The sequence below is a fragment of the Phoenix dactylifera genome, chromosome 6 (assembly GCF_009389715.1).
Source record: "Phoenix dactylifera cultivar Barhee BC4 chromosome 6, palm_55x_up_171113_PBpolish2nd_filt_p, whole genome shotgun sequence".
Lineage (NCBI taxonomy): Eukaryota > Viridiplantae > Streptophyta > Magnoliopsida > Arecales > Arecaceae > Phoenix > Phoenix dactylifera.
Window position 1 is genome coordinate 3467565 of NC_052397.1, and position 26437 is coordinate 3494001.

A 26437-nucleotide genomic window follows, 5' to 3' on the forward strand; every position below is an offset into this window, starting at 1 on the left:
TTGAATTATGTGATATCAATGTTTGAACTCAGACTTTTAAACCCGCTTATTGTATCATTGGGAGATTTTTCATTTAGTCAATATATTATGATCAATACAAAAGGCATTTATTAGTTTCACTTTAAAAATATCATCAGATATTCAGAATATTAAGTGCCCATTCTTAAACGGACCGCATATTGACCAAAGATGACCAAAGATGAATCAGCAGATATTTCAAGATCAAGCACATCATATAAATAGGCCACGATACGAGAACAAACCGATATATAAATTCAGATATAAATACCTCTTGTTTCAGTTGAAGCATGCATTAAATAGAAACAGCTGTAAGATTTGTATAGCTATCCTCAATATACCTGATGCTGCTGCTCTTCCCACAGCTACCGCAATGCATTTCCTCTGGATCAAATTTCCATTTTTAACATAGAAAATTGAAGACAACCCTCCCCCTCTTCTCTTGTGGTCCCCAAGAATGGACAGCAGATACAACCACCTGGTGTTGCTATCTAGATAGTAAAATCAGCAAAAGCCAGCTGATATTATTCTCTATGGCCACGAAAATGTTGCTGACAGTCCATGGGCTTTTAGGATACATTTGGTATGCTACTGGAAACGGAATCGGAATGAAAATCAGAACAGCCACATCCTTCAATGCATTCAGTTCGTGACCAGAATTGGAATCAGAATGAGATTTAAATTCTAAGAGAGAGTACAGATTAAGTTTTGGAGGATTAGGGCTATCCTCCATTACTCCATAAAATCGGAATAGGAATTAGACTCCTCTAATTAACAGCTAGAATGAGAGACTCATTTCTATTTCCATTTTAGAGTCCAACTTCCCCCAATCAAACATGCCCTAAAGGTGTAGTGTCAAGACCAAGTCACCAAATAGCATACACCTTTTGAGGCCAGAAATTGTTGAGAATGTCACCATTGAGTGCTCAGCAAGATAACAAAAACCTCACATGTCCTCTCCCCTCTCTCCTACATCTATTCCCTGGCTTACCCTAGCAAAAATCCCTGCAATACCCGGGCAATTCACTTTGCTGATGGTTCTCATCCTATCATTATGGGAGTCCAAAGAGAATTGAACAATGTCTTTAACGACACTCTACTACTAAAAGTAGAGAAAAACAAGGATAAAAATGATAGATTTGGTATTCAGGAATGATTTTGTGAAACAGAAACTATAATTACCATGTAATGCAAAGAAGTCATAAAAATAAGAGCAAGCAAATTTAGGCAGAAATAGCAAACATGGGAGAGACAAGGATGATTAAGAATAGCAGCTAAAATAAAAAAGAAAAAACATTATTTAGCAATTAAATTCATTTAACAAATCAATAAGTTGATGAAATTCATGGAAATAAATCAATTTCATTTGTTACATCCATAAAAAGATTTCAACACGCACATGCACGTTCATGGAAATAAATCAATTTCATTTGTTATGACCATAAAAGATTTCAACAAGCATGTGCGTGTGCAAGGACACGCACACGCATGCGGACGCAGGCATGCGCACACACAACACACGCATGCACACGCACACGGCACGGCACAGCGCGCGCGCGCACGCACACGGCACAGCGCGCGCGCACAACATGCCTGCGCACACACAACGAGTGTTAGCTAGTATCTTGATTTTAAAACCTTGGACAAAACTGTTTTCGAGTTAGAGGTTCCTGCAATTTAACTAGCAGGAAGGCAATCTTTCAGACTTGTTTTCGCAGAACCTTCACACAACAATATTTACTTTCAATCCAACAACACTCATTAAGCTTGCATACATAAGTTTTGCTCTTAAAAATCACTTGTTCTTCCAATCTCCTCCTTTATTATCTTAAACAAATTATATGTGCAGATGGGTTTACAAGTAGCATAGCAATTATCTCTGGATTTACTTGTCGAGAGCTGCTTCCACAAGAAAAGAAAAAAAAACAGATCATTCATATATTATTTTCAAGATTCAAAACTTGGAACAAAAATAACATGTAGAATCAGGACCAAAACAACAAATTAGGACAAATTAATCATTAGGATAAAAGTCGAATCAGACCATAAACAACAAATTAAGATTCCATCAGCAGATCATCATTCCAGAAAAAAGATATAACGATCTGTGGATTCTGGTATAGCATTAAGTTCAATAGCAGAACTGGTTTGTGGATATTATTATCTAAATGAAACCAACAAAAATAAAGGTATATAAACTAGTCTCAAGAAAACAACCACAGTGTTTTTTAATTTCCTTAATATATACATAATTTGTTTGTTAAAAGAGACCGCCGAGAAGCAAATGCTAACATCAGGAAAGCATTTAAATATAAAAAATTATAGAGGAAACTGACCTAGGGTATACATTTACAAATAGTGCCTATAAAAAATCTACATTTTTTAAAAAATGGGATTTTTGATTGAAAAGCTGCCATAAAAGCACATACCTAATTCATAGAAGATGTAGGTTTTGTAATCAACATAATTGGGTTGGTCAATCTTTAAAAACTCAACCAATTGATTAAACCTTTAAAAAGTCAGTTGATTCAGGAAGAAACCTGATAGATTTAGGCCAGTCTTATCTGCCACAATTCTGGGTGTTATTTTGGCTGATCCGAGCTGGTTTGAGTAATTCTTGCATTGCACAGGAGAACCGTGATTATTTTATGTAGTTTTAAAGATGCAGGTTATATGACTTTTGAAGATGTTTTTAAAAACCTTGATATTCTTAAAACCTCCTCATGATATAAAACCACATGATTGGCATTGCTGGGGTCTTCCCCATCTAGGTAAAGAAGATGCAACTGAATACAAACTGGTCTCTAAGTTATTGAGTGCATACCTTAGCCAACTTCAATCCCCTGATAGTACTGGGCTATGCTCACTACTCATCGAAAGCTTCAACCTTTTACAAGGGGTAAAACATTTTTCTAAAAAGACCACGATCCCTTAAAATCAACATAAAGAAATTGTTAGAATCGCAGATATTAATAAATGTTATTGTCAAATGCCCATCAGGTCTTTCCCAATCTGTATCAACAAAATCAACATTTCAAATCACATCAGATCTTGATCTTCCCAAATCATTGGACATCAACTATATCCTGTATTTTAGCAAAAGAAAATAACATATAACTTTGTACAAATATCTCGAGTTAAAATTAAAGGAAAATGGTAGGTACTAGATCAATTGTCACAATAAACAGAAAAAAATCAGGTTCCAATATATACATTTACCTTCGATGATATGTTTGTTGTGGCTGTGATACTGCACATCTCCAGCTGTATGATACAAGCCACTCCCTTGATGGTGTTAGTAAGATGTGCCCATAAAATAACAGAAAATTCCCAAGATTTAGTGGGTTCTCTTCCGCTTATGGTGATAATTCTCTCCTCTGTAATCCTCATCTGAACTATCAACCATCTCCCATCTGTCAACCTCCAACTGGTCATCTCTCAAATTTACCTTTGACTTGGAGTGCCTGGAACTATGACTGGATTCTTTCTCCTTGATGAGTTGTCTCCGGCCACTCGAGAGATCTGGTTCCAAACCGTTTTCTGAGTGATTATGATGCTTGCAACTGTGTCTGTGAGGATCTTTCAAATCCTTCTCAAGATCATCAGGTACCTCTTTCTGATTCCGATGATGACTTCTTCGGCCATAATCACTGCTACATTGACCTCTTTTTTCACTGTGTTTTTTAGAACTTCTATGCTTATGTTTTCTCCTGTCTCTACTATGCCAGTTGGAGCTGTTAGATGCATCCTGCCTTTCAGATTTTGATTTCTCAGAGTAATGCGACCTTTGATTTCTTCTAGAAACTGATGCATATGACTCCTTGTGTTTCAGATCAGCTGAGTAAATTTCTTCATCTGAATTGAATCCTGGCCTTCGATGGGATGGGCTATGATGTTTCTCAAGTGGGTCTTTCTTGTGTATCCTCTGGCTGTCACTGTCAGAGCAGCTTCTAATGGGCTCCTTATCTAAGTAATGTTTCCGTTCATGCGATCTTCTTCTTGCTTCATTATAGCGATTATCTTCAGATATAGCATCATAATCAAGTTCTCTGAGAAGCCCAGATAATTAAAAAAGTTAATAGCATAATTCAGGAAAAGGTGAATCATTATATTCTTTGCAATAAGACTAAAAGTTGCACTTTCAAGTGGAAGCACAGCCGGACAAGAATATTTGTAGATACACAATTCTGTTTGGCCCAACTTCTATATTCAAATATTAACAGCATATACACCAGGAAGAAAAAAGAAAAATTCTGTCAATGCTAATCATATGGATTGCAGCCCTAGGAAGGAAGCAACCATCAGACTCCATGTCGAGGTACATCAACTCATATTGCTGAAAACATAAACATCTTTGAGGAATGTATTCCTGTGCCCTAAATAAGCACTGAAATCTTATCCCACTTACATCCTACATAAAACCAAAAGCACTTCTTTTTTCATAGAAAACTAATGCATTTATCTTCATAAGGTTAACATCACACAAACTTGTTACACACTTGGGAAGTAACCAACATAACAAATAACGACTATCTGAGAGCCCTCAAAAGGTGTACTACAAGAAAAGGTGATGTCAAGGTGCAGGCCTCAAGAGGATGCAGAAAAATAAAAGGCACATCTTATAATAAACAAACGGTATTCAGACTGCAAACTAATCATTCATATTCTCTTCAGGCACATGACTGCAAGAAATCTTTGAAAGAGTCATTATCTCCTTGTATAGGTTTATCCATGTTGTTATCCCTTCTGATATAATAAATTTATTTAGAAAAAGAAAAATTTAGGTTTTTCAGTTTCCCTTATTTTCTATCATGTTGACCAACAAGCTTATCTAACATGTCAGATTCAAGCTCAAGGAACTGCGGAAGTTCCATGAACTTCTCAACCTCATAACAATCCTGCATTCTGCCAAAATCCTATCAAACTAACTTTTGGACAAAAGAGGGGCCCACACCTAAAAAGTCAGTGACTACTTAACCATAACTTTGTTGTTATGTAGTCCACACCTACGTGACTAAGAAGCAGTTCTTATCTTGTCTCTTCTTCCTTCTGTATATAATTTAGATACACTTGATTTACCAATACCACATCCAGCAGTTGGACTAACATGGCCTAGTATGGGCCAGCCACTTCGTACAAAATATGGCAAAGGTTAGGTCAGTCCCCAATCTGCCCCTACTAGGACCTCAGATTACCAGGACCAAAACTGGGTAACAGTCTTCCCCCTCTTCTATGAGGCCACTACCTTCTTTTCTTTCATTTAAGTCACAAGCAAAGCACATTCCAGACACTAGTCATATATAATTATTTAGAACTAAATATAGGTTGCTAGATGCCTCAAAAGGAATTAGATTATATAAATTCTAAGCAGAATTTTCTTTTTTTAAAAGAAATAGATCTCGAAATATGCAAATAAACAGAGATTTTAAAATATCAAACCAACTAAGATCAAAAGTATGTAAGTACATTTCTCTTAGTTATTATTAGCAATAACTTTGTGTCTAGTCCTTCCTCTTTTTCTTTTTCTTTTTGAATGAGCCAAATTTATAGGTTTTGGTGAAAATCCACAACAAGAATATAGAGGACACCTGTACAGCAGACCAACAGAAGGCCTTTATTTATTGACCATAACCTGAAAGATTTGTGATAGCCACCACTGCCAGCAGCAAAACATTGGAAAATGAAATTAATAGTCAAACTCAAGCAAGGGCGACAAAAAGCCCCATTACTAATATTTATAACACTGACTTGACCATTTGACCTTCAAATAGTGACAATTAGAAGAAATACAAAGAGCTATCAAACATAAGAGATCGGATATGCAGTTGAGATGAAAGTGGTGCAACTTTTGACCAACAATGCATCTGAAAAAGGGTAAACTAGTAACATGGTCCAGACTAAGGTGTACAACCTATGCATTCAAGGCCATGAGAAGTTCGCTCTATCACACAGTCAATAATTCAGCAGGCAACACTTACAAATATTTTATAAGGCAGAACCTTTGAATGTATAAACCAGATGAGAATGAGGCTGAAGTTTCAGATGGAACTTAATATTATTACCTCTCTCGACATTCATTCAAAAGCTTGGGCTTCCGTTCACCATCCTGAAGATTCATAAATTCAGCATGAGAAAGAGGATGTTCTGCTCCAGCCATCAAGGGAGGTGGTACACCTCCCATCCTCATCAAACTGGTGAAAAATTAATTAAAAACATGATTCTGACATCTAATACAACAGTTTATAAATCATTAAGTGAGTTCAGTAAAATTTAAGCCCTTAAGGTGGGGGTAGAAATAAGATAAGTGTGAAGACATAAAGGGTAGCTTACTAGGGTCCTGCCATGCCAGCATATAATGATGGCATATATGAAGGCATCCCGAAAGGTGAAACTTGGAGAACAGTTGGATCAAAGGGCATCACACCAGGGGCACCATATATATTTGCATAAGGCCTAAAATGGGGTAATGAAGCCCCATGCCAGAAAGGATGTCCATAAGCTGAGATGCCCCCAGGGAATGCAGCATCTCCTGAAAACTCATGGCAAAAGAACACCTCATAAGGACCGTAACATTTTTATGTTTACTTACTTCTGAGATAAGTGCACCTTAATAATCTAATTACCTGGGTATGGATTGGAAGCTGCTGGACAATCACGAACCAAATGGTTAGGGGAGCCACACATGTAACAATTTCGGGTGCCCTGTTACTTTGACAAACTAGATCAGAATTCCAACATAAAAGCACTCCCAAAATAAAACACTTGGCAAAACCTTGCATAATAGCATTCAAAAGATTTAAATGATGACAACTATGAAGCATTTGGATCACCACGAACTAGAGAACCAGATATAAGTTGCAAACACCAGTGATAGTATCAGCCTATTCCCCGTCTCCCTCCACAATTAGCTTAAAACGAAACAATCCTAATTTATTATGTGATAATGCATAATGCCACCACCCTCTTATGATAAGCCACACCTTTTGACCAGCAAATAATAGGTTTCCACCAAATTCCAAAATTACTGGTCATGCAGCCACTTGTTGCAGGTAGTTAACAATACAACCTTCTATCGTAAGTTGACCAGCTTTGCATTATAAATTCCGTGGATATCTATGAAGTCCATGCTCAAGGAAACCAAGATGCTACCAACAAAGAGAAACTAAGATGAAATCACCTTTCTGTTCTTACTCGGTGGCATTAAAGCCCCGCTTCCATCTGCAAAATGTGAAGCATGTGCAACAATAAAGTGAAAATATGCAATGGCGTTTTACAAACCAAGGAATGAATTAGCATTTGCAACAACTAATATTACCTGGAGTGTTAAAGGCAGACCCCTTCTTTCTCTGGATAGTCAAATTAACTGGAATAATGGGAACCATCGTACATAAGAGAAGTTGGTAATAAATTCAAACTAGCCAGCAAGTTCATGCAAGTTCATGCAAAGTTAAATTTGACAGTCATATGTAAGCTGGAAACCAACCAAAGTTGCAGCCAAGACCAATTCTAAACTAGAGTGCTGACATGTTGCTTGTCTCTTTCTAAAGTAATACTGTCAGAATCAAGATATACCTTACATTATATGATTAGCCTCAAAGATTATACTACCATAAGATTATTCTGTTATTCTGTATGATATGTGGCAGTGCTGTTCTCAGGTTCAAAAGTTCAAAATGATATTTCTAAGTGGTGCACATATAGATACTGCCAAAAAACTATTTCAAAAGATCTAAGCTGCCTAATATTTACTAAAAAGTGCTAATGCAAGTTGGATACTTGGATGCAGTATTGTGGTGGTCCCCAATTGCTATTTTTAAAGATAAATGTTTGTTGCTTCCAATTTTAGAAATTTGATGCACCACTAGCATATCATAGACAACGCAAATTCGGCAAGCACCATACCTTCTTTGTTCAATGGAAGACTCTGAGGCAACTTTGAGGAACTACCACATTCTTGCAACTCATGCATCTGCTTCAAAGCTTCTGCAGAGCTATTTTCATCACCTTTTATCTGGTTGACCTTATGCGATGATGGAGCTGATTTCACAGACTTAGCTGTGTCTAAAAGAATATTAATACCAGCACTTCTTTTATTCTCATATGCTGATTCAATCATAATCTGATTGGATCCCTTCCCTGTTGCAGAAGGAGAGTTTGGAAATTGTGGTTCTTGTTGACGAACAGACACAGCACAAGACAATTCTTTTGCTTGAATTCCTGATTCCCCATCTGAATTCATACAATTCAAGAATGCAATAACATATAGATCTGAAACAAATAATCAGGCAATTATTATAGTCAGGATTATAAATTTATTTCACCTGGAGCATATTTAGGAGTGTTCTTATCTAAGTCATTAACTGCCACTTGTGCCTCAAGGAAATGTTCAATAGCCTGCCGAAGTGACAAATTAGGCAATAGGTCTTTAACAGTGCACCTGGTGGAAGAACACATGGGACATCTTGCCCTCTCAACCAATGCTGAACGAATACCTACAGCAAGTTTAATACATCATGCATAAGACACAGAAATCCATGGAATCTGTTTGAACTAGCCAAGCCTAACCAAAATTTTGAATAACAGGTAATAAATAATAAGTGGAAGTGTTTTCGCTTTCTTCCATTTTGTGATCTTATCAGGTGTCCCCACCATAATAGTAGAAAGCCATCCATACACTATGTTACCCATGATTCTCTTGGTTAAGATACCAATGTCAGGTACGTATCAATCACCTAAAGGGGTTTTAATGCTAAAATCAACTGGTCTAATTTAAAGAAAAATCCTGAATTAATAAATAGAGTCTTTGGAAGTCTTTGGAAAGAGTCTCTGTTGGGGAACAAGAATTCGAAATCTTTGGAAGGAAGAGCAGGAGATCAACTGTTGGCTGCTATTTGTTGAGAAGTTTGAAGGAAGCAGAATGATTGAACCTTTCTAAGGAAGCATAGTTCAATGTATGCTTCCTCAACTTGCTATGTCTTCTCTTCTGTTTTTAACTCACCTTCCCCTGTTTCTCACCAGCCCCTTCCCACTCTATTTTTTTTTTTTTTTTTGTTTCTGTTCACTCTTTGTAAATTATTCTGAGCTCAATAAAATGAGAGAAAGCTCTTTGCTTCCTCCTCTTTGCATAAAAAAATCTATTTTAATTCATTGGAAAAACAATAAGTTCAATTATGTTTTCACATTTTTCTCCGAAATTGAGTTTCCTAACATCCATAATCATTGTTATCATTCGTACAACAGAGAGATCAGATTACCTTTTATTTGAGCAAAGAGAGACCATGTTACACATTTACATCCTTCTGTCGCGAGAGAGCTGAACTCGAGCAAGTAGCTTGGCTAATATTACAATCGATATTAGCTTGAGCCAGCTCAATTGATTTTTACCTGACTTCATCTACAAATGCTGAGATGGATTTACGAAGCAAAATCTCAAACAGTTGAATAACAGGTGATCATTGCAGCTTAGGTAGCTTTGAAGGAGTAATCATTTTCCCCCCAACATTTCAAGTCTTGATGCATAAGTCAAGCACAACCAGATTCGACCAGACCTTTTGGGGATTTTTATGTTGACCTATGGACATACTAAACCAGATCATCATTGCATGACTGCTGATTCAAAATTTCTGGTTAAAATTGCCTATAGACTCAGATCAGAGTCAACTATTTTTCTCAGACAAGTTGAGAAAAATCATGCCTATACAAGATGGAAGTATAAATCATTAGAGCTCCTGTTTGCTGACCAGGACTTGAGCGAAGGTGACAATTACCACTTGCCAAGCTTCTACCTACAATATTGATCATCTTATACTAATGAGATTTCGATGACATAATACTTGCCTGAGTGATAGTCCAAGACTGTTTTGTTGCTATCACAAACTAGTTGACACTTTAAATCCCTACCTTCAGCTAGATCAACTTTTAGATGAAAAGGGCATCTACCGTCTCAATAATATGAGGGGAAGCTTTTCGCTTCCTCCTTTTTGCATTAAAAAAAATCTATTTCAACTGTTGGGAGAGTGCGCTGAACTCAAGCAAGACACGCTATGCTCAAGCTTGGTTTATGTTTCAAATTTTCAATCAATATGAGCTTGAGCTAGCTCAATTGATTTTTACCAGAACTTCAGCTACAAATCTGAGAAGAACTTACGAAGTAAATCCCAAATAATTGAATAACAGGTGATCACTGTGGCTTAGGTAGTTTTGAAGGAGTAATCATTTCCCCCCAACATTTCAAGGTTTGACGCAAAAATCAAGCACAGCCAGATTGGACCGGACCTTTTGGTCATCTTTGTGTTAATACTGATTTAAAATTTTAGTCCCAACTGCTCCATAATCATATTAAAAGAGACCATCATTGTGTGACTACTGATTCAAAATTTCTGGTTCAAAATGCCAGATAGACTCCAATTAGGTCAGAGTCGACTATTTTTCTCAGACAAGTTTGAGATGGGAAATTTCCAGAGGTGTCTTATATAACTAATCCTCCGTGCTCAATCATGTTTCGGCATGCTTATGTTTCATTCCATTCTGGAATCAACCAGCAGCATTGTGATGCAGCAACTTCCTCTCTATTCTCTACTCTAATATCTCATCTCCACTATTGGATTAGCTAGAGGCCTTTGGAAGCAAGTAGCTGTTCTCCATCATCTTGTGAACAGCTCCAAGATATCAGATACGCTTACAATTTAAAAGAGGATCAGATTGAATGTGCGAATCCAAAATATCAACTTATCTGTGATAGTAACAAAACTACCTTTGACTATCACTTAGGTAAGCACTAGGTCACCAAAATCTCATATGAATTTAAGGCAATTAATATCGTCAATACATGCTTGGCAAATGGTAGTTGTCACCTTCCCCTTGAGTCCTGGTCACCAAATGAGACCTCCCATAATTTATACTTCTATCTTGTATGGGCATGGGCTAGTTTTGTACACTGTACTCGAGCAATACACAATTGAAATGTATTGGCCTGTTACATGCCTGAACCGGAATAACAAATTAGTCTATGTTATAGAAGATAGAGGGGCATATGAAGTGAGGTATCGTGAAACCTACTGCAGACTTTTAGCTATAGTCTTCATGGCCACTGATGCTCCTGTCATGAATTCAACAAAAATATTTTCAAACTCTCATTGAAGGGGTGCACTATTTTGTGGAAAAAGCCTAGCAGATTCACAAGTCTTCATATCATCCACTCCTGTCTCAGAGAAGTATGGAGGTGCACGGCCATCATTTATGTGCATCTATTTTCCAAATGCATTGTCTAAACTTGAGCTGCTGGATAATAGCCCACAGATCATCTTTGCTTTCTTTTTTCTCTTTCATTTTTTTTAAGAAACATGTATAATTGTATTCATCTCCTCATTTGTTTCCTTCACATGACATGCAGTAAGTTTTTCGATCATTTTAAGAGCAAACAGATTCTATCTTTGGTCTCCTTAATAAAACTAAGTGAGATTAGTTTTGTAAAATGTTATAATTACAAGGCAAGTTACACTTTTGTTTACTGGATCACACTTGGCGTGACAATATGGATTGTCATTGTACAGTTCTATATAGGTAAAATCCCAAATGATTTTGAGACCCGCGGCTCAAACTATTTTGCTTACTTATCTTTATAAATAACAACTTACATCAAAGATCTTTAGATAACTTATATTTGCAGCGCTGGCAATACTGGTCATATTTTGGAGAATATGGATGCCAATAAACTCTGGACAAGTTTCTTCGAAATCATAGAACCCTAGCACCAACGAGGTATGCCTCACCGGTGTTACTGCAATCACATGCCACTTTAAAGAAAAATTAGGTAAAGGAGGCTTTGGGTATGTTTTTAAAAAACTCCCAGGTGGCCATCTAGTTGCCGTTAAATTATTTGAGAGTAAAAATCGGAAATCTTTGGAAGTAAGGGCAGGACTGCTATTTGTTGGGGAGTTTGGTGGGAGCGGAATGATAGAACCTTTCTAAGGAAGCACAGTTCAATCCATTCACTCCTACAAAGAATCATGTCTTCTTTTCAATCTTGTGGGCACATAAGTCCTTTCTAAAATGAGTGACAATCATCAGAAATTATCAAGAGGTGACATATCACGTATGATGTATCTTCATTGGTTGCTATGTAAAACATTATACTGCCTAAAACCAAAAATCAAATGTTTTGGAAGTTCGTGAGCTACATAATGACCCAAGACCTCACCTAAAAAGGTCCAGCCAAAACGTTTTATTTGAGTCCGTGGCCTTGCTTGTGTATCCAAAACCTTCCCAACACACAACTAGCGTGGGACTAAACACAAGCCAATATGGGTCCTTGCACAATCTCCCCATTTAAGCCCTGACATCCAAATAAAAAAAGTACAATCAAAATAAAAAACACCACGATCGGCTCATGATCAACCACAAATGGGATTGTGTTCCAGTATTCCCTAATCCAAACAGAGCATAGACCGATTCTGCTCTAATACCATTTTAACAACCCAGGATCTCACCTAAAATGCTAGACATAAGTTATTAATTGGAATCCTTGGCTTTGATACCATTTTAACAACCCAACATACAACCAATGTGGAACTAAATGTGAAGACCCATGCAGGAGTTTGTTTAATTCCGTATCAGCTATGCACTAGATAGAACCTTTTGACTAGTCCTTTCTGAGGGAGGTTCTTAGTCATTACAACTTATGCATCCTACGGACAAAGAATAGGTGAGAACAGTAGACCTAGGGGCAAACCATTTTGTATGAGAATTCATACCATTGGCTATGACAAGGTCAACGAGACTAGTATTGGGACCCATACCGATTGCCCTACGAAAGTACGATATGGTATGATATCATGTCGTACCAACTCGCAGCGCACCAACAAAGGGGGCGGCGAGAGAAGGGAAGAGAGAGAAGGAAAGAGAGGAAAAGAGAGAGAGAGAGCAGCAGCAGGGGGAGGGAGAGAGGGAGTGAGGAAGGGAGGGAAAGAGGGAGGGGGGAGATAGAGAGGCCAAGAGAGGGAGAGGGAGAAGGCTTTCAAGCCCCCTCTCCTCTGACACCGCAACATAACGAAAGAGAGGAAGAGAGAGAGGAAGGGAGGGCAAGGGAGAGGGAAAAAGGCGGAAGAGAGGAGGGAGAGGGAAAAAAGCGGAAGAGAGGAGGGAGAGGGAGAGGCCTTTCGGGCCCCCTCTCCTTTGGCTGTGGCGTAACAGGGCCAAAGTCCATGTTTCGAAACCAAAGCAGGTCTCTAGCCCCATTTTTTGATTTTTTTTTTTAAAATGAAGTCGGCAGACAGCTGATCCACCTCTGGTTTGGCTCGGTACGCCCCGAACCGGGCAGTTCGAGATAGTACCACTTCCATAGGCTATGATCTATACATCTTATGGGGACCAAATGACACTGGTTTAGTGCTTTTAGACTATAAACAGAGCAAATCAACAAATCTTGCCATTACAAGCTGTACATTTTTTGAGCGCTCAACGGATAAGTAGAGAACTTTAAAAAAATCTGACTCAAGTTCCTTGCATTTTTAATATTGCATATCATGACTAATGGCATAAATTCTAACCTAAAAGATCTATCATATATTTTGCATTCACAAGATTTGAGGTTAAACCCAACTGATAGATAGCTACCTCAAAACCACACACACAGACATACATAAACATATGTACATAAAATAGAAGGACGTTAAGGCATAGAGTAGTTGGCATACTGATGTTCAAGTTGATCCTAAGTAGCCTCGATTGGAAGCAAGTCCCACAAAAGTTTAAAAACTAGACGTGCCTAGGAAACATCTAATCAAAAGGTAATTATGAATAATGCAAAGCAAGAATTCATTAAATTGGAGTTTGTATCTTGGGAAATACAGAGCAGTTGATAACATTACATGGAAGCAAAGTGAGACAGTTGACCAAATTCAGTTAGATGAATCACAAGACGCAGCTGTAAGAACAAAAGAGTGCAGCAAGTGGCGCACCCTAGATTTTGCCTGCTAAGAAGTGTGCAATCAGCCAAGCAACATAGTTCAATAGATTTCAAAGGAACAAGCAAGCTTTCACCGTTAGCATAAGATTAAGCAATTCTCAGAGCAATTTTTACACCATACGAAAAGGATAGTGCTTTGAAACCCAAAGCAAATTTCAAATTAAAAGTTTAAGAATCATATTAACTGCAAAGTGTAAAATTGTTATATTAAACAGTAAAAATTCCTAAAGGCTCTTCTTATATAACTTACACTTGTCACAAAAACTATGTTGGCAGCATGGTATCATCACAGCCTCTTTAAAGATTGTGTTACAAAGAAAGCATCTCAATTCTGGTGGCAGATCAGCATTCAACATTGTTGGGGAGCACAAACCAACACCTCTGGAATGATCAAGGGGGCATACAATGACAAAAAAAAGAAACCAAGCAATCATTTGAATAATTATAATATTGTGCACAAATGGAAAAAGAAATGAATGAGAAGAAAAGGTCTTACTCATCAAACTTATTTTGCTCTTGTCTCTTAGACTTCAGCTTTGTTTGCTTCTTGTTATTGTCAATATCACATTCAATACTATAGTTGTCCCTGATGATTTCTGCTATTTCCCATATGTGAAAGAAGGAACTAAAAATAATGAGACTCAAGTATCTTTAGATCATTCCAAAAGAATAATATTAAAGCAGAAAAAATATTTACCCTTTGACATAGCTTCACTAAGATCACTTCCTTCAATGTTCTGACATCTTGAGATGGGAGTCTCCAAGGATCTAGGTCATCAGACACAAATTACAATCTGGTTCATCAAGAACAATATGAAGCCAAAGAAGGTACAAGTAATCAAGTTTAAGACCTTAGGAATAAGCAAATAGTATCTTAAAAACTTACAGTAATGCCAAAAATTTATAACCCATCATAGGAAACAATGAACCAAATTCATATATAGTTACTATCGAGAGAGAAATTCTGCATTATCCCTAGGCATGTCTGAAAAAGCATTCAGAACCAACAATGAGAACAATAGAATTTGGTCAAGCAACCTTTTGAGTAGAACTTGAAGCAATGCCACTGGAAAAACTTGAACACGATACACTTGAACTGGAGATTTGTATTGGAGCACACATTTATTGGCTTTGGAATACAATGCCCTTGATCAGAACCCACTCAGATTATCCCGAACTGCTTAAAGGAAATGTAGGGCAGATCAGCCACTTGATCATTTTATGATAGGGTGGGAAAATTTTATGCCACCTTCAACTTGCAGACCAGCGGCGAAGGGTGGCTAATATTTCTTACATTACTTAGTTGCCGGCAACCCAGACCACAATGAATACCCTGCCTGCTAACCCACTGAAAGTGAGGTGTCTAAACACTACATGCTGACAATTTCTAGATAGACTGGAAAAAAAGATATCACCACCCACAGCATCCTGTGAAGAATCTCACTACAGGAACAAAGACAACCACTAAACAAAAATGACTATAAATTCATTGAGTTCAATGGACCACGGCTAACCTGGCCCAAAAATCAAAAGAAAACCTTGTGACCCTCAGAAGAGTAAGATCAAACATCTAAATTGACTGAATGCTCTTTCCTTTCCACATGAACGACCTCTTCAAAGCAAGCTTTTCAATGTCATTTTGCACAACTTCGGTCAAAGTAACTTAGCTCTTGCTCTCCCCTTTTCTAACCAGTAGACACAACTTTAATCCTTGTCCTTACTGAAACATCTTTGATGTCCATGCAAGCTAATAACATCTCAGTTAAGTGTCTGGCACTTCGACAAATTAAGGTCAAGGTTTTTAAAGCCAGTAATCTTGGCCATCAGTGGGCAGCTTATACCAAGATGACTGCAATCTCAGTTATCTTGGCCTAGAAGGAAACCTAGAAAAATTGGAAAGATCCGGCATATCCTTAGATTCCCCAATTTTTCAGCTTATATTATAGGAATTGAGATATTAAAGTCTCAGCCATAATGGTAAACTAAAGTTAATTACCACATTAGAAGACTAAAAACATGTTTAGTTCGCTCTTTTTGTTGACAATGAGGGCTCGCAACGTGGCAGGCGACGAGGGAGAGGGGGGATGGGGCCGGCGATGCAGCTGGAGACATGGGAGAGCTCGACGTCGGGTGGAGAGGCAACTGAGGGAGTGGGAGTGGGGAAGGGACTAGCGACGCAATCGAGGACGAGGAGTAGCTTGGTATCGGGTGAAGAGGTGACCAACGAGGCCTGGGGAGCCGACATGGTTAGGCAAAGGCGACAGGGTTGAGGGCAAGATCGAGCAGAAGAAGAGAAATCGAGATGAGAGAGGTGAAAACACACTATTAAAAAAAGTGAAAGTGAGAATTTTTCACTTCCACTTTTTTCAGAAATAATGAAAGTTGTTTTGAAACAAAAACAAAAACAAGACTTTTCTGCATTGGATTCCATGTTTCTATTTAAAAAAGGAAAAAACAAACAAGGCCTAATTTGATTATTTAATACTTAAAAACTTAATTCAAATATGTAACACAATGATTAGAAAAAATTGGCCTGTGTAATATATTGTATCAACTAATATATTGGAATATATCAAGATATGTCAGCCAACATAATAAGGGCTAAGATATCAGTTATATCATATCGATGGGTGCTCCATATCAATACAAACCAATATCTTGACCAAGACCTCATTCGAAATGAAAACCATGACTAAGGCGGCACTTATAATTTCATGCAATACACCTAATAGCCAACTTAACATCAATGATTTAACTCAACATCTCCATCTCTATGATGCACATTTTATGTAGATGGGCACTTCATAATCCCCAACATCATAATTCATGAAACATAAGAATTTCATTTTTCTTACAAAGTTTTCCTTTGCAAATCCAAGGCATATACAAAGAAGTGACCAACAACTTTTGGGGCAATCCTCAACATAATCTGCAAAGCCAATTCTATTATATTCCTCCATCTACCCTTCCATTATTTGGCATGAATATCAAACTAAATAATCACTATAATGAGGTAACTACTGGCCACCAATTCAACTTCAGCCCCCATTGCATATTTATTCCCACAAGAAAGCTACATTTCATATATTAGGTTATACCACTCGCCAACTCTACATTAGATTTCTCCATCCAGCTTTTCACGATTGTAAACCTCTATCTTCATCGTTCATGAGTTGGGGTTTGAAATTTGTTGTTCATGCTATTCTTTTCAAGCAAAGAATATCAAGTCAAGTTATTTCCCCTTTTTCCTATACAAAAGCACATTTAAAAAGGTTGACAGCCATCAAAATCCACCATTCGAACCGATGGCAAATTTGATCAGAATATTTCTTATTAATTGAAAATTTGATGCACAGAAGCATTTCCCATCATGATTATGCCAGAGCAATGATGCAAAAAAAATGGAAAATTTCTTACTTGAAGACTTTCTTATGCCTCGTACTATTCAACTCCTGCTCATACTTTGGTTTTTATTTAGATATCAAATTACCACTCCATTGAATATTCCTAAGAAGACTAGAATAAGCAATAAGTAAAACCATATAACTAATTCTACTAAATAAATAATTGCAGAATAGTCCAAATCAAGGTTCACAATACCAGTGCTTACCACCCTGTACCAAGTATATCAAGTGTCAATACGTTGAACTGACCACCATATCAAGCAATACCAACATTGTACCAACATAGTACTAGTATATGGTCTAGTACCGAGATTGCGAATTTATAACGAACTATGAACAACTAACCCTGTAACTTATGAATCCTGACCATTTAACATTATTCTCCACATGTACTTGATAATTGAAGTAATAAGTTTTTCTTTCTAGCCAAATCCTTCTCATGACCCATACATTTACCCATGTCCATGCATACCCTTAGTAAATAGACTCTAGAGAAATCTTCCAAGAACTAACCTACAGTAACCACTTGCAAAGCCATCTGGCCCACCATGTCAATAACTGAAGTTATAAGAACAAAAATGAAGAAGTTACAGAAAAAAAGTAACATGACCAAATATATAACTAAAAGATAAAGATGCAATCCAAACTAAGGAAAACACAATTGGGTAAGCAAAAAATGATAAAAATCACAACATAAAATTCTATGAGATACATAGATCAAAAAATAAGAAATCATCAAAATATTGCACCTTGAAATATCATCTTGTTTATCAAATATATTTATGTTGGCAATATTGGCATCCGACTCTGGTAAAGGTGCTTCAAGAGCAGGATACAAATCATTACCAAAGTCATCAAAGCCATCCATTTCAACATTCTGCAAACAAAGAGACATTTGTAAAATGTGATGATGTATAAATTTTCCTGGAATATGCAAGTGAGAAAGCACATGATATATCCCAAGAAAAAAAGCACGATTTATCCTATTCATGATCACATATGTAAGAGGGTTACCAAGTAGGACATAAGAATAGTTGAACTCAAACAAGACATCAAATAGGGATGAAGCTAAAAACCCATTAACGATAAGCAAATATCATACAATTATATATAGCATAAAAGCTTTTGGTAATAGATGATACAAGTCCCTCTTTAGTATTCCTTCAAGACATCATTTTAACAACCAAATACAAATTATGCAACAGAAGTATTTGTTGTAGAAGAAAGCTGACAAAGCTAGAGAGGAAAATAGAGTAGATTGCAAGCAAAACCATCATTGCTCTATTGAACCGTATGCAGTTTACATGCCTCCCACATATTTACCCAAACGGAATGACAACAGAAAAATAAGTCCTAAGAGAAGCAACTAGACAGTGGTAGATGCAGAAGCACATTCATCTTAGATATGGGTTTGATACTATAGCTATCAAACCCAGCATCCTAATTCATTTTTGTTATAGAATATTTAGAATCAAAATGCTGAGGGTGTCCATAAAAATCCATCTGCATGCATCAAAGTAGTCACTTTTAACCATGGTATGTCATGCCGTACCGCACCAAATGAGCGGTACAGAAGGTATGGAACGTACCATACTGTACCGGTTCGGTATCGTATAAGGAGTGTACCGACACTTAGTATGTCGAACGAACCCTATACCATACCGTACCAACACGGTGATAGCATAGCATCGGTACAAGGCCTAGCACCGAGACGGCGTATCTTGCTTGCAATCATTTAAAGCTTACTAAATTCCATAGAGACACGTGAAGGCAGCATTATTGGCCCAAATGCAATCTACAATTATGAAAAGGTTTCTAAAACAAGCTAACATGGAATTTATAATGATAAGGACCATAAGGTGCAATACGAAGCCCACAAGAAAACTTTACTTCCATGTTGGCAACTGCTATCAATCTAGTTCTTTTTAAGGGAATACATTCAAACTTCATGATATGTTATGATTAAAGCTGATCATGGACCAGGCTTGGGCATACAAAATATAAAATTTTACATAGGCCCGGTCTGAAGCCCGATTAAAAATGAATAGAGTTTAGACCCAAGGCCCGTCCCATGATCAGCTCTCGTTCTGATCAACTCTTGCCAATCCTTTTAAAGCAAACAGCTTGGAAACTCAAAAAAGCTTTCTAATCCGGCATAATGTTGCCTTCACATTTCTAGAGGACATTTAGTAAGCTTTAAATAGAAAAGGTGAATATCTTGCCAAGTAATAGATGGACTTTTATGGGTATCCTTAGCATTGTTTTAAAAAATCGACCATAGCAGCTGCTATAGCAGCTTGGACCTAAACCACTATGATATGTGCTACAGCAGCCTTTTATAGCATTGGGCCCATAATGCCCGATATAGCATGTAAAACTACTAAAACGACCACTACACTTTTGGTTATAGTGAATGGTATATGCCAAAACAAGTTTATATGGGCATACCTTAACCTTAGCGTGATAAGAAAGTTCACCAAAAAAGAATTTGGTGAGACCAAGAAAGACTTGGTTTCTTACTTATTGTTTGAGCTTGCAAAGTATGATAAGTAAGAAGGCAGAGTTAGTAATTGAGAGAATTCTGAATGGTACAACAAAGATCAAGGAAGGAAGATCCAAGTCATAGTTTTGAGCTCCAAATTTTGGATTTGCTTTGAAATTGTGGGAGCCCTTCGAACAAGTGCTTAGGCATGGCCACAAGTAATATATTGGGTGACTAGATGAAGAAGGAAATAGCCTTACATTTGAAAGAAGATGAGAATAAGTACCTTTAATTTGGACAATTATTGCTTCAAGATGGGATGCAAAACCACAAGGCTCATCGCAAAACAAGGGCTACTTCTTGAACTCCTACTTCTTCTATGCCAAAAATAATAAAATTGAAAACAATGCGCAAATTATGGATGGCTGATTGAGTGCATTTTGAAATTTTATCCTAACGGGAAAATTTAAGATGAAATTCAGTGGAGATTCCCTTATATACAAGAGCTACTAGATCATTTGGAAGGGAGATGGCTGTTAGACAAAGGTCATGGCCCAAGCTTACTAATGCGTTAAATGATAGTGATATATCTTCAGGTCATGCCATATGAATAGTCTATTTAGAAATTATGCATGTTTTAATCATTGAATTAAACATATGAAGGTATAACTTACTATGTACATAACTTATAATGTTTGGTCGGTGATGTTTAAAAGCTTTGTCCTTGATTTTTCTTTTACTAAAGTTGATATAAAGTATTAATTTTTGATACTTAGTACAAAAAAATATTGATATGTTTCAACAGGCTGCTTTGGGTTCACAATGCCCGCTATCTATTTTCCGCTATGAAACCCTATGGCCGCTACATGCCTACCATCCACTTTTTAATCTGTTGATCCTTAGCATCAATTTGATTATCTACAGCATTCAACATGTGTAAAAATAAATTTCAAATGCTTTAGAGATTTTTTACCTATGTGTCAAGTGATCAGTAACCGAACATTTTCAAAAAAAGGGAAATGTTTTCCTTGTTTTTCAATGAAAAAGTATCCATACCACTTGACTTTGTCCCACATGAATTATACTCATATAGAACCCAATAATCAACTTGAATACCCCCTTACACATTTTGAGATAAAAGCATAACTATAGGATTTGAGCCAACACCTATGTGCAAAATCCGTGTTGGACCATCCAGACCTAAAAGTTCAGAGTGACGAACATACTTTTAACATTAAATAAGCCTTAAATTAGAAAAAAAATCTGGCAGAAACATCTTCTGCCTCAAATGGGATACCAAGAGGACACAACAATAGATCTAGTTCGCTAAACGCACAGGAGGCCATAGTAATTCATGATCCATGTTTACAAGCATCAAAGTGTATTGTAGCATCAAAAAGAAAGGACAAAAAAAATATCCATTCTGTAACCATTTGAGGCCGCAGCAGCAAATCACTAAAACATATTAAATATTGTAGATTGTGTTTAATGGCATGAAACTTCGCTGGTCTAGGTTAACTAAACCTAGGTGGCAAAGGCTACCTGCAAGTTCAAAGGATCACTAGCATAAAGAGGTGAATTGGAAGTGTTTTAGGCCAGCTATCCAAAATAACGTCCAAGAGCTTCAGAATTATCCTTTTTCCCACTAGCTTAAGAGGATAGTTGGTAGTGTTTTAAGTAAGATATCCAAAATATTTAGGGAAAGAAACTGGATCGCAGAGGTTCCCCAAATTGTACAGAGGTTAGAGTTACTATAAGGGTGTAAAGTGTAGGTTCTATTGACCTAGAAGGGGTTTGAAGGGACAGAAGCCATATAATAAATCTTCTGGATAATGGACCGATAACTGATCTAGCATAGGATTTCGGAGGTTTTTGAACAAACAAGGAAGAGGAAGAAGATTTAAAATATTATAGGGATCCAGGAGGAAGTTTTGAAATGAAACTAGAGATCTAGATCAGCTAATTAGCTGATAAAATTACCATTAATGGTTTAAACCTGGTTCTAAATCAAATCTAAACTGATATTGTCTGCAAGGAGTACTAGAGAAAAAGTGGAGATAACTGAAAAAGAAGAGAATTAAGTTACATCGACAAAAAAAGGGAAGAAAGGTAGGCCCACTTGGCCCTCTTTCTTCTTTTTCATGTTAAAAATCCTTATGCCAGCTGACTCCAACTCATATGCGCAACCAGCCCATACTTGAGCCAACCAGAAGTTGCACCCTCAAATCTCCCCAAATCCCAACTAACTTCCTACAATGCCCCCTAAAATTCTTCGACTGACTAGAATGATATAACACCTAAAACAGTTTACAAGATCAACCTGGCCAGATTTTCAGCTGCAATATGGTGACATGGACCAGGTTCAGACCCAAAAGGTCAGATCTGTACTTGGGATGTCCAAAAATGCTCAACTGCAGCCCAAAACAGCACCAACTAGGCTGCCTTTTCCTTTCTCCTAACTGTTCACCATCTTATATAAGGGTTTTGCACTGCCCTTTTCTGCCCTCATGTGACAAAGTGCAAATGTCTCCTTCTGCCCTCACCAATCTTCAACCCTCATCGCATCAAATGACAAAGTGCAAATGGCTCCTTCTGCATGTTTTATAATATTGGAACCAAGGTTTGTTGTACCGTACCGAAGTAGATAGTACGGGGCGTGCCTTACCGTACCAGTTTGATGCCGGTACACGGTGGGGAGTTGGGAGGCGCACTAACACTCGGTACGCTGAATCAACATTACTAACACAGTGATAGTGTGGCACCAGTACGAGGTCCCGTATCGAGACGGCGTACCTTGATTGGAACCAAAGAGGAAAACATATAAAAAGCGTGAATAAAAATACTTCCCTTCATGTAAGTTGTGTGTAAGATATGCTATTCTTTAATTTACCCTCAGGTTCTCTGGTGCCTTAAGCACATGTTTCTATAAATGAGCCTTAAGCTCTTTTTGCTTCCCTCCCAAATATGCAAAGAAATTCTTGGATTTGATGTCTTTTTGTTGTTGATTCACAACGATATGGAAAGGGATGAGCCCACTAGTTTATTGCATTCAAATAAGTTGCTTTTGAACTCGGGCACTCAAAAGGAGTAAATAACAATTTTGGCAATGTGTTATATCTAGTAAGTTTCCCGATCGTCTTTTCAAGCAAGGTTCTATGAATTCTCTCAGATTAAGAAATTCCAATAGGTTATTCATTATTAATGCATTTCTACATATTTTAGAAAAATACATATATAATATGGACATGTGCCAATATCCAACTTTTAGGATTCTTGTGTCTCTTTTGAAAACATGGACTTGACGCCTCAGTCACGTGTCTACGTAACATTGATTATTGATATTATTCTCTCCTAGTTGTTGGTTCGCTACAATATGCACAGCCACGACCCAGACGTTTATTGCATAAAAGTACATCGATCTGAATTGATGCACTTAAAAGGGTGAATAACAATTTTTGTTGTGCACATTCTGTGTATAGGAAGTTATCTCATCACCCATATTTTCCAATAACTGTCCATCAACTATGTTATCGTCTAGGATTTTCTGTTTTGAAGCTACTAAACTTATTAGACACAGCATTGGTTCAAACTTTTGTCGCGTGCTACATTACCCAAAATAGAAACATCATCATGGCAGTTACAGACAATTATAGATTCGAAATATTCCACGTAGGCACGGAAATAGATGTCTTCCTAGCATATACTAGTCACCAGGAACTTTTTTCATCAGTCACTTTTCCTGTATCACACATTGAATTTCCATTCTCAGGATAAATACCAATTCTTGATAAGAAATGTTATCAAAGCACTTATTTTCCCCCTCTTTTCTTTTTTCTCAATCATTTTCTTACATAAATTCCTTGTTAAGCCCACCATTTTTACACCTTGACCGCATTACACAGAAATACAACTCCTATTCATTCGTCATATAAAATAACTTTCAGAGCATCATATTTATGGCGTCAAATCAAAGTAATCAAATACATGCATTCACACCAATATGCAGACCACAACGCTTAGAAGTTAATACAACTCCCAGTTAAACCCATCCATTAAAACCCATTACAACAAAAGCTCAAATCTCACCTCCGAAGGTGAAGAAACAAGGGCATTTGCGAACCCGCGGTTCTTGATTGCAGAGTTCCCCCCTACCCTATCGAGAAAAGGAAAAATCCACGACTGACTACCGAATTCAATTCAAGAAAACAAAAGAAGTAACGAAGCTTAAAGAAACGGACAGAGAACTCACGGATCCGAAGGCGCGAATCGGCCGGCTGGTACTCTCTTGACGATAACGCTTGAACCCGCCGGGATTTGGAACTCTTCGTCCTCGAACGCTGCGATTACCAGAAATAACACCAAAAATCACCAGAAAGGCAGAAAATACGACAAAAGAATAAAGAAAGAGAGGGGGATGGGGGTACGGTGGCCCGAGAGGGCGTCGGAGATGAGGAGGTCGAAGTCGCGGCAGATCGGGAGGTTGGCGAGGTGGAGGATCCTGGAACGGAGGTCGCTGACGGAGATGGAGGGGCGGCCACCGAGGTCCACCGACTCGAAGGCGGCGGAGCTCCGAAACCTGAAGCGCACGGCCATGGCGGAGACGGGAGATCGAAATCGAGAGGGCGTTCGAAGGAGATCGAAAGCGAAGGGAAGAACTAAAAAGAAGGGAGCGAGGAAAGGTCGGTGGGAAACCTAGGAAACGGGATTCCCTTTGCGAAAGGAAGAACTAGCTGCGAAAGGAAGAACTAAAAAGAAGGGCGAGGAAAGGCTGGTGGAAAACCTAGGAAACGGGATCCCTTTGAGATAAAAGAACCGGTTGAACCTGAGATGGCGTCCGAAGGAGATCGAAAGCGAGAGGAGGAACTAAAAGGAGCGGGGAAAGGTCGGTGGAAAACCAAGGAAACGATTCTCTTTGCGATAAAAGAACTGGTTGGCCCTCAATATTTATAGTGGACAAATTGCTAGTGATCGGGATGTAAATATGTTATATATGCAGGCTATTTGTAATTTTTCCCAGCTCCAGGACATAATTTGTCATAGGCCCCTAGTTTTTGGATTATATTTGAATTACCTCGTAACTGTATCGGGAATATTAATACAAGGTCCCTAAAATTTATGATAACTAATTTCGAATCGTGCTAACTAAATATTGGATTGGTCGGGTTGGGCCAGGTTGGATAGGCTTTATAGCAAAATTAGGCCCAATATTTATACCTAAGCTCGGTCTGGCCTAGATATTGGACCTTTACTTTTGTCTAGGCCTTGCTCGATCCTGAAAGGGTAATACCTCTACCAAACAAACCTGATATTGATTTATTTATTAACATATAACATATAATTGTAAATATAAATTAATATGTAATATATATTAAATACATATAATTATCTTGGGTTGAATCATGCTAATATTCAGATTACGCCTGGCTCAGTTTTTAGATTGGACCTTTTTTTTGTTGCACCAATGTATGTCCCATAAGCCTATTTTTAGTATCCAAGCCCATTAAATTTCGGCTGTCAAGCCCATGATCAATTTCTATTTCCAAAGATATCTTAATCTAATCCTTTGAGGCTTTGACTAGTGAAAGTTATTTTCGTGCCCTAACCCCATTATCGTCCATGTTGACCTTACCTTTCCTAACGAGCTATTTTATAAGTTTTTTCTTTATTTATTTTTTAGGAAAAGAAAATCAAACAACATATTCTACCCAACCTAGGACTGCAAAGGGTTCAATTCGGCCCATGACCCAACTTGGTCTCAATCTAAGTACACTTGACCGATCCTTTTGCAAAGACCCATGAATCAAATCAAGTCCAAAACTACTTCTGATTTAAAAGTTGAGTCCGGTTTGAATTTTGTAATTTCTAACCCAAACCAAATAATGTACCACTAAGTCTAATTATGGTAAAGAAAAAAAAACAAGCCAAACCCAAAATAGCCTAACTCAAAAACTCAAATCATATAATATTCCTTTTTCTAATTCCCTGAATAACTTCTCAAATTAATCCCTTTTACTGGCCCTTATCTCCAACCATCTAGTTTAAATTAATTATATTTAAGCATTAATTATTTTTCACTGAATTTTTATTTACACTATTCTCCAAAATACTGATGCATATTATTTCAAATCATGGTCTTGATGCTTGTATCTTAATAATGGTTATTATCTCCTACCAAATCACAAAAAGCTTTTTGAATGAAAATACATGCTTAAATTAATATTTTTATTTTTAAAAGATGGAATTTTTATTTGATTATCAATTGTCATATTTTAAGTGGCCATTATTAGGTGTATTACATATGGAAAACCATAGACTCCTTGCGTGAATTGGAGACAACCTGCTCTCTCGAGAAGGCAGCCAATCTCTACATCAGTTGGTGAGACATCGTACGAAGGTATGAACGTTCTAGGGCAAAACCTTGTAGCAACAGAGCCAGCTGACCTAACCTAGTTTGACCTGACTCGTATGGTTGTTCCTATTTGAGGGAGCCTTGACCAATGACTATGGCTTCGCTTATTTCTATACCTCCGAAAAGTATGAACCATCTTAGCTAGGAAATAAATCTTT

At 37.5% G+C, this 26437-nt stretch overlaps 1 protein-coding gene across 7 annotated transcripts; it reads right to left on the bottom strand.

Moving 5' to 3' along the window:
* Positions 1-250: 250 nt before the first annotated feature.
* On the bottom strand, positions 251-24802 carry LOC103712693 (E3 ubiquitin ligase PQT3-like). 7 transcript variants are annotated; one of them, XR_005512115.1, is made up of 17 exons: positions 24295-24802; positions 24120-24207; positions 23957-24023; positions 18138-18265; positions 14682-14752; positions 14481-14583; positions 14235-14365; positions 8340-8510; positions 7921-8247; positions 7334-7381; positions 7196-7236; positions 6642-6720; positions 6349-6547; positions 6081-6209; positions 3238-4067; positions 2843-2948; positions 251-1917 (listed from the first exon to the last, which is right to left on the bottom strand). XR_005512115.1 is itself a non-coding variant. In XM_008799290.4 (15 exons), the coding sequence occupies exons 1-15, from the start codon at positions 24461-24463 to the stop codon at positions 3356-3358; spliced, it is 2463 nt and encodes an 820-aa protein (XP_008797512.2). In that variant the 5' UTR covers positions 24464-24802; the 3' UTR covers positions 1431-3355. The 7 variants fall into 7 exon arrangements, 2 of the variants coding, with proteins under 2 accessions (XP_008797512.2, XP_017699851.2); XR_005512114.1 differs by having other exon boundaries at positions 2843-3104; XR_003386827.2 differs by having other exon boundaries at positions 251-2948.
* Positions 24803-26437: the final 1635 nt, after the last annotated feature.